A 7,926-nucleotide genomic window follows, 5' to 3' on the forward strand; every position below is an offset into this window, starting at 1 on the left:
GGGTGCACGCCCAGTGCAGCGTGCCCCCTTTCCCCTTGTAGCTCTGCCACTGCTTAATCTCCACGTAAAGTGGCAGGGAGGGGGCTGAATATTAGGATATCTTTGATGCAGCTTTTTTCCATCAATGAGAGACCTGTCTCCTTTCTGTTTTTCTCCATAGGCTGTCTTTGGAGGTACGTTCGGGCCAGCATGTCCCTTTCTGGTTACTTGCCCCCTCTTTGTGATCCAAAAGATGGGCATCTCCTGATGGATGGGGGTTATATCAACAATCTTCCAGGTACTGTATTCACCTTACGTGGATAATATTGCTGTACTTAATGGGAATCATTAAATGTGTCTGCAAAAAATGTTCTGAAAAAATGTGCAGCTTTAGAAAGCATTTAATCTTGAATGTATCCCACTGCACTCCTTTACACCTTGCTCCAGTTTAAATCTTTCCTCCTCCCTTTCCTCTCCACTGATGTATGAAATGGCCCTTTGTCACAGCTGCCGTTCACTTTCCTCTTGCCTTCTCACCCTCTCTTCCCTAAGGGACACTGAGTCACTGCTCTTCTGTGAAAGGCCTTTCTGTTGAAGATATACTTTTCATGTTTGGGCTTAAAAGCAACTTCTGGGAATAGGGAGGGTGATTTAAATTACCCTAATTCTGCTGAGACCAAACAAATGTGTACGAGAGCAATGAAAGGTAAAATGATCCTCTTGGCTCATGTCCCCAGATGTCTGGCCTGGAAGAAATATGATAGAAATGTTGCCAAACAATTGCTGGTAGGTTAAGTATGACAGACTTGTCCTGAGGGAGAGTAGCAGAAAATGACTCTTTTATCATCCCAACAGCGGATGTCGCAAGGTCCATGGGTGCGAAAGTCGTTATTGCCATCGACGTGGGGAGTAGAGATGAGACAAACCTCACCAATTATGGCGACGCTCTCTCTGGCTGGTGGTTGCTATGGAAACGGTGGAATCCCTTAGTGGAGAAAGTGAAGGTATTAATAGGGTTTCCAAATAAAATGGTTCATAATGACAACTAGCATGGTTACCTGTGGTGAACATGGAATTGTTTCTAGGAGACCTGAAGGAGATTCAAGTTTTTAAAAACATTTTGAAGCTGGAAACCCTACAATTCACACGAAGCTGCATTTCCCATATGTCTTTACATAGGGCAGACAACAACACTTCTGCTAAACCGTTTTGTCTATTAGTAGTGTAGTTGGGCTTGGATTGGGCGCTGTGCAATCTTCTATTCCTCAGAAAAGCCAAAGAGGCCTTCACAGTGAATCTTTTTCTGTATTTGGTAGGTGCCAAACATGGCCGAGATACAGACCCGACTTGCCTATGTGTGCTGTGTGCGGCAGCTGGAGATGGTCAAGAACAGTGACTACTGCGAGTACATTCGGCCATCCATTGACCGCTACGGCACCCTGGACTTTGGGAAGTTCAACGAAATCTGTGTCAGTTGAGCAGGGAGTGTGTTGGGGGTTGAGGAATACCTGAGGAGACAGTGGAGTAAAGGCGTTAGATGGGGCTATTGACTCAGAAGCTTCAGATTACCCAAACTAGGACTCCATCACCAGAAGAAGCTGATAAATGTCCACTCAAATGTACCCTGGTCAGCGACTCATTTTTAACAGAGGTATTATTTTGAATTGAACAAGGATTGAAATACTGGCAGTGGTGGCTTCTCCTGGTGACTCTCCACCCTCAAGGCAGAAAGTTCTTGGCCTTTTTTCTGCTCAGCAGAAACAGCAGCTGAGTCATTGGCCTCCCCTTTTTATGTAATCCTGTCACTTGGGAAAAGTACTCTTGTGTCCCTCTGGTAAAGAGGGCAATAGAGATTCTCTGTTACAATCTGTTACACTTCAATTTTTCCATCCTATTTGCCTGATTTTATAAATATGTAAAGGATAAATCTGCTAAGGCCTCTGCTGCTGTTCACATTTCATGGGCGGGGTGTCTTTAAAAAGCCCTTCGTTTGCATTGGAGAAAGCAGTTCCAGTCCATAATACAAGAGAGAGCAGTTGCATCTGGTTGGCCTGTGTGGGAAACAGAATGCTGGGCAAGACGACTCCTTAGACCAAGCCAGTGAGAAGTACTTTGTGATCTTATGAAGTTTGGCGCGAGAATCCAGTGTGATTTCAGAAAGCCTGGCAGCCCATCCTCTTTCCAGCAGAATTGCTTAGGATGCTAAAATGTTGTATTCTTTAGCACTGTCATCCTGTTCAACATTGAAGCCCAAAGAGAAAGAAAAGATCCCTGGCTATGATGGACTCTCAATTATTTGTCATTTGAATCTCTCATCTCATGTTCTGTGAAGTGTTAGGTAGATTGAAGCCCTGTATAAATAATGTCTTGGTTCAGTGTGTCTTCAAACATAGTGTTGCTAGACTCAGCTCACTAGAAATAAAAAAGTGCGGCTGTTAAAAGGGTAACCTCAGGGCACCCTTGGACCCCACTGGTGGCAATAGTGTATTGTGGACAGTTGAATACAGCAGAATAAACATTGTAATAGATAATGTACTAATGAGAGCCAATCTCCAAGGAACCTCCTGCTTTCACTGCAAATATTAACACAACTTTCTAGCCATTATGGATGCAAACATTTACTTGAGAGAATGTGGGCAATGTTCTGGAAACATTTCAAAAGAGGTGGCTGAATAAGACTTTAGGTCACTTCTCCCCACCCTCTGCTAACAGGAACAGGACAAATTATGCAAAATAAGAGGACCTGTGTTCAGTTTTTCAGTCGGCCTGATTTATATAGGTTGTAGAACTTGGATAAATGACACTGAGGCCCCTTCCGCACACACAAAATAATGCTTTTTCAAACCACTTTCAAAACTGTTTGCAAGTGGATTTTGCTATTCCGCACAGCTTCAAAGAGCACTGAAAGCAGTTTGAAAGTGCATTATTCTGCATGTGCGGAATGAGCCTGAGTTACTTGGAGATGATCAGCAGTCCTGTAACTGTGGAAAGAGGGAGATAGGTGCGACATGATCTGGCCATGGCACGTGATCCCAGTGACTGACCATTCAGTGTCCTTCCAGGAAGTGGGCTATCAGCATGGAAAGACGGTTTTTAACGTCTGGTGCAGGAGTGGCGTCCTGGACAAGATGCTGAAGGACAGGCAGGAGCTCTGCCAAACCAAGCCCTCAGCTGTGAGTATGTGTGGGGGAAGGGGGGGAGGACAAGGCTCTGTTGTTGCTTTTTACTGTCTTCTTGGTGATATACATTTGCAGAAATAGGGACAGTTTAACTGTATGGACAGAGATATAATTTTACATTCCAAGTTTGCTCCCTGGTATAGTCACCTTAAAAAGGATCATCATAGAGCCTCCTATCTTGCTGGCATTACTCAGTTTAAGATAAGGAAGGCTATGACAGCATTACGATTTCAAACAATGCCAACAAATTATTTAGAAGGCAGATATGCCAAAATACCAGTTGAACAACGAATTTTGTATCTACTGTAAAACAGGAAGTAGAGGGATTTAACCTCATTATGTTCCTGAACTGCCCCCCTGTACGCTAGAGCCTAGGGCTAAAAGAGTTTCTGAAGATAAGTTTCCATATCCCCTGTCCCAGGTATATTATGAGTCAGACAAATTATAACCTTCTCCTTGCTTGGATTTGGATCCCTATATATCCTATAGGGTTGGCTTCTATTAAAGCCTTGGCAGCTAAGCAAAGATTCGGGCCTCCAAACAAGCGGTAGAATAAAGTAAATGATCAAACCCTAAGAATTGGTATAAGTTAGGGTGGGAATACAATCTAGACATACTGTAGGGGGGAAAGTGAAAGACTTAGTGTTCACATGATGGATTTTTAGTGAATTTTTTTTTCTTTTTCTTACCTGTTGGAATAACAAGTTGGCTCAGAAGTTTTAATGTAATAATATTGTAATATTGTAATGGCCTATGGCTTTCAATAAAATTGATTGATTGAAATAGGGACAGTAGGATCTTGGGTTTTGCTCCAGTTGTCACATTTGCCAGATGGCGGCATCTTGGCTAATGCAGATCTGCAGTGACCTCCTTTGTCATCCCTTCTTCCGTTGCCTCTGTAGTCTTCTGTGCAACTCTGTGGTTACTGGAACCCAGATCTAAGCAGTCTTCCCCCCTCCCCAATATGTTGCATCGAGGGAGCCAGCACTGGGGGCCTGGAGGTTGAGAGCCAATCTCTCTTCTGCGTCCCCGTCTCCCCTTTCTGGTGGAAATATTAATAAAACAGTGGGAAGCAGAGTTGCAGCTGTCACCTGGTCCTCCATGATGAGTAGAGCAGGAGAGGGTGAAGAACAGTATGAAAAGTGAACTTCCAGAGGCACTGATGATAACAGTTGTGGCTGAATCTGGTCCAGAACAGCAAGTTAGGGCTGCTACCCTCCACATAGGCCTCACTTCCTGTTTTTGTTTTGGATGGGAGGGGGTTGTACCATCCAATCACAGCTGACTTATAGTGATCCCATAAGGTTTTCAAACCATTTAGAGATGGTTTGCCTGCTTCCACGTCACAACTCTGGTATTCCATGGATGCCTCCTATTCAAATACTAAGAGTGTGTGACTGTCCCAAGGTCATCCAGCAAGCTTCCATGGCATGAGCAGGGATTTGAAATTGGGTTTCCTAGGTCCCAATCCAGTACCTTAACCACTGCACCGTGCTGTCTCTCTCACTTCTGTGACCCTTCCTAATTCAGGAGATGTAGCTGTGTTGGAATTGCCCTTTCTTTGTCTCCCCAAGCCCTGGAAGTCTCCAAGACACTCAGATCTGTGGGAGGAGGTCTGAAGACAGGAGAAGAGCTGCTTCATACCTTCCATCTTTCTTGTTATGGGAAAACAGGGGAGGTAGCCAGGCAAAATTTCTCAAATTGTTGTGTGATAGCTCTGAATAACAACATATTCCTTGTCTGTCTGTAGTTCTTTGCTGGGAGGGTGAATATTTTTAAAGAAGTTTTTAACTGTGGACATGTTCCACTGTGGGTTGCATTTTCCAGCATGGGTTGAGGTCTTGTGTTGAAAGCGGGAATATAACCAAATGAGGCAGCCCTTGTAGAAACCACACAACTGTCATTGTCTCCCCACACAGATTGTGACCTGTCCCACGACCTCTTTCACAGATCTGGCAGAAATAGTATCCAGAATTGAACCGGTCAAGGCCGCTGTGGTGGATGGTGAGTTTACTTTCTGTCGCAAACTGCTGAAACTCTAGTCATCCCTTTTAGTATGGTATCTTTGGCAGGGTGGTGGTAGAGATCAGACTTTAAAAGTCTGAAGGGTGGAAATTTCAATAGTTTTAACAGTGTCCCTCTTCCAATCCTTCTAAGGAAGAGCTTAGAATTTGAAGCTTCATTGTCAGCTGCTAGAAGCTAGCAGACACTGCCATTCACAGTCCCATGTATCTTTAATGTATTGTGCCTTGGTGTTGAGTGGTTTAATTGTTGTCGATCACAATGAGAAGCAATCATGGCTGAGTTGTGGGGTATAATGAAAATAAAAGATTCCAATCTTCATGTAGTCCCATTGATCTCTGTCACTCATAAAGTTTCTTTCCGTGCCTAAAATGCAGTTCTGAGGAACCAGTTACAAGATGGTTCCTCCCTGCTTTGTTAGATGCTGCTAGCTTCCCTCCCGCTACTGCTGGCTTGAAATAGTTTCTCCCTCTTCCTCTTATGTTCAGATGAGTCTGACTATCAGACAGAGTATGAAGAGGAGGTTTTCGGCAGCCAGAAGGACGACTACGTCAATTTCCTGAGCAACCAAGCTGAAGAGGACTCTGACTCCGTAAGATACCAACCAGCGGGTATAGACAGGGTCAGCGCAATAGATGATGACCACAGAAGAATAGGAGAAGCACAACTTTAATTGTACCCTTTCCTCTACATGTTGCATTAATTCATAGGGCTATAATTAGTTCCCTCGCTGCCTTTGCAGAGCCCAAAATGGTGGGTTACTGCTCCAGGGAGCTTACAGTTTTGTTTGAGGCCCAGACAGGGATATTTCACCTTAACAGCAAGGTCCAGGAGCATGGAGCAGAACAAGGCACCTGAAAGCTCTCTGCAGGTCCCCACTTGCTTGGCTGAACAAAGCTTCTTATTTTCTTGCCCCCAGCAGGACCAAGAAGTCCGGCTACGGAAGCATGCCAGTGGCACCAGCCAGGACAGCCAGGCGAGCAGCGAATCGAAGACGAGCTAATCTGCTTTGGGATTCTTGAGCAGTGGAGGCCAATCACATGTGCTCTTCTCGCCATTACAAAAGTGCCTGGTTGAGAGATGGCCATTTCTGTTTGATTTCCTGCCTAAGGGCTAAAACTCAGCCCCCCAAACTCTGGGGGGAACATCTCCAAAAACCTCCAGTGTGGCTTTGATTGGGGGTGGGGGGAGACACCTGGCCCAAGGGAGTTCTGGGGCAGTGATGTTTCAGATGGAAGGGGGGCGGGTGGGATTGATGACTTTTCATTTTGTTCCATGAACAAGAGAGTGGCAGGAGGCCAGTGGAGCAGGGAAGCTGAGGCTGGCTGACTTTGCAGCCTAACTAGTTCCTCCCTCTTTGAAGGGGCCTGGCTTTCAGCACTCCTGAACTGATACCTTGTGCCATTCTCGCAGTGGTATCTGCAACAGGGAATGAGGGGGTACAGTTGGCAGTGAGCCCATGTGGCAGCATGTAAATGAATCTGGATGTTCCTTGCTTGCTTCCGACACCGTGTAATAACAAAGCCATCTGTTGGGAGCCATCTCAGTCAGCAGCTGCAGCTACCTCCCCTGGGATCAGTTGAAGTGCCTTCTCTGGGAATTGCTTCCTGCTCTCCACTGCGGGCCAGTAACGAGTAGGCCAGCTCTTTTGTGTCTTTCCCAAACTGTCCGAGGTGCCTTGGCTTGTCCAATGCTTGCTTCATCCCCGCTTTGGAAAACACTCGGCAGATGGCTCTGTTCCAGACTTTTAAAATTAAAATGTCAGCAATCAAACCACTTCGTCCCATTGACAAATTGTCTCTGTTTCCCTACCACTGTGATCACCTCTGGTTGTGCTTGGGGCAGTGAAGCATGCGGTGTGGGGGAGAAGGTGAGAAGCGACCGCACGTTTTACTTTGGGTATTGATACTCAATATTTTCACTCTAGAACTTTTTTTTTTCAAAGTGGCTTATGAATTTTAACATCACAATATGGCTAATGGTGCCAGGATAAGTAGCAACGAAACCATCAAAGCTCATTGCAGTTAAAGATTCTGGGGAAAAGTGTCAGTCCCTAAAACAATGCCAGATACATGTGGTAATAAATGCGTGCAAACGAAAGACTTCTGAGCTAAGTTGCAACATGGAATCATGTAAATGGCAGTGCCTCTGCGCCAGCTCTGGGATTTTTCGGGATGTCACAGGGAAACCAACCACTGCAGGATCTTGCAGGAGCTGCATAATGTAGCAATTCTATTTATTGTCAGCAGAACAGTGATAGAAACACATTGGGCAGGTCTCTCATTAAGCATACACATCTAAAACTTGCAAAATGCATGTCCCTAATCATTAGGGAAACTGAGAAGCAAGGCTGAGTTCAGAATTTAATGATAATTCATAATGATTATAGAATGCCTTGTGAGGATTTAACATATTTCAAATCTTGTATCAGTAGTTATTAAAACAATGTCGGGATGGCTTGCAGCTTAGGGGTAAAACACCAGCTTTGAGTGCATCAAGTCTCAATTTCAGTCTCTGGGGGCTTCAGTTAAAAGGTTGTTGGGAAAAAATATTTTCCTTTCTGAAGCTCAGAGAATTGGTTCTGTTTAGCGGCAACATTTAGCTAAATGGCTTTGTATGTTTAACCTCGTTAGGTAGGTATGCCTAGATTGCAGATGAGGGCCAAGACAAGGAAAAGAGGTTTTGTAAATTCATGATAGAAACGAGATTTGGGCATGGCCTTCCTAACTCAGTCTCTCCCCCAGTA

General features: G+C 44.8%; 1 protein-coding gene across 4 annotated transcripts in view; it reads left to right on the forward strand.

Annotated features, from left to right (window-relative positions):
- Positions 1-6,956, forward strand: part of PNPLA7 (patatin like phospholipase domain containing 7) — a 99,141-nt gene extending 92,185 nt beyond the window's left edge. For 3 of the 4 annotated variants that reach the window (XM_048512039.1, XM_048512037.1, XM_048512042.1), the window contains 7 exons: positions 161-277; positions 835-983; positions 1,296-1,448; positions 3,042-3,152; positions 5,078-5,162; positions 5,669-5,772; positions 6,100-6,956. In XM_048512039.1, the coding sequence (XP_048367996.1) occupies positions 161-277; positions 835-983; positions 1,296-1,448; positions 3,042-3,152; positions 5,078-5,162; positions 5,669-5,772; positions 6,100-6,183 (803 nt within the window). In that variant the 3' untranslated portion in view covers positions 6,184-6,956. The remainder of the gene's footprint in view (positions 1-160; positions 278-834; positions 984-1,295; positions 1,449-3,041; positions 3,153-5,077; positions 5,163-5,668; positions 5,773-6,099) is intronic. The other variant, XM_048512038.1, reaches the window with a different exon arrangement.
- The last annotated feature ends 970 nt before the right edge of the window (positions 6,957-7,926 follow it).

This window comes from Sphaerodactylus townsendi, linkage group LG12 (assembly GCF_021028975.2).
Source record: "Sphaerodactylus townsendi isolate TG3544 linkage group LG12, MPM_Stown_v2.3, whole genome shotgun sequence".
In the NCBI taxonomy this organism is placed as follows: domain Eukaryota; kingdom Metazoa; phylum Chordata; class Lepidosauria; order Squamata; family Sphaerodactylidae; genus Sphaerodactylus; species Sphaerodactylus townsendi.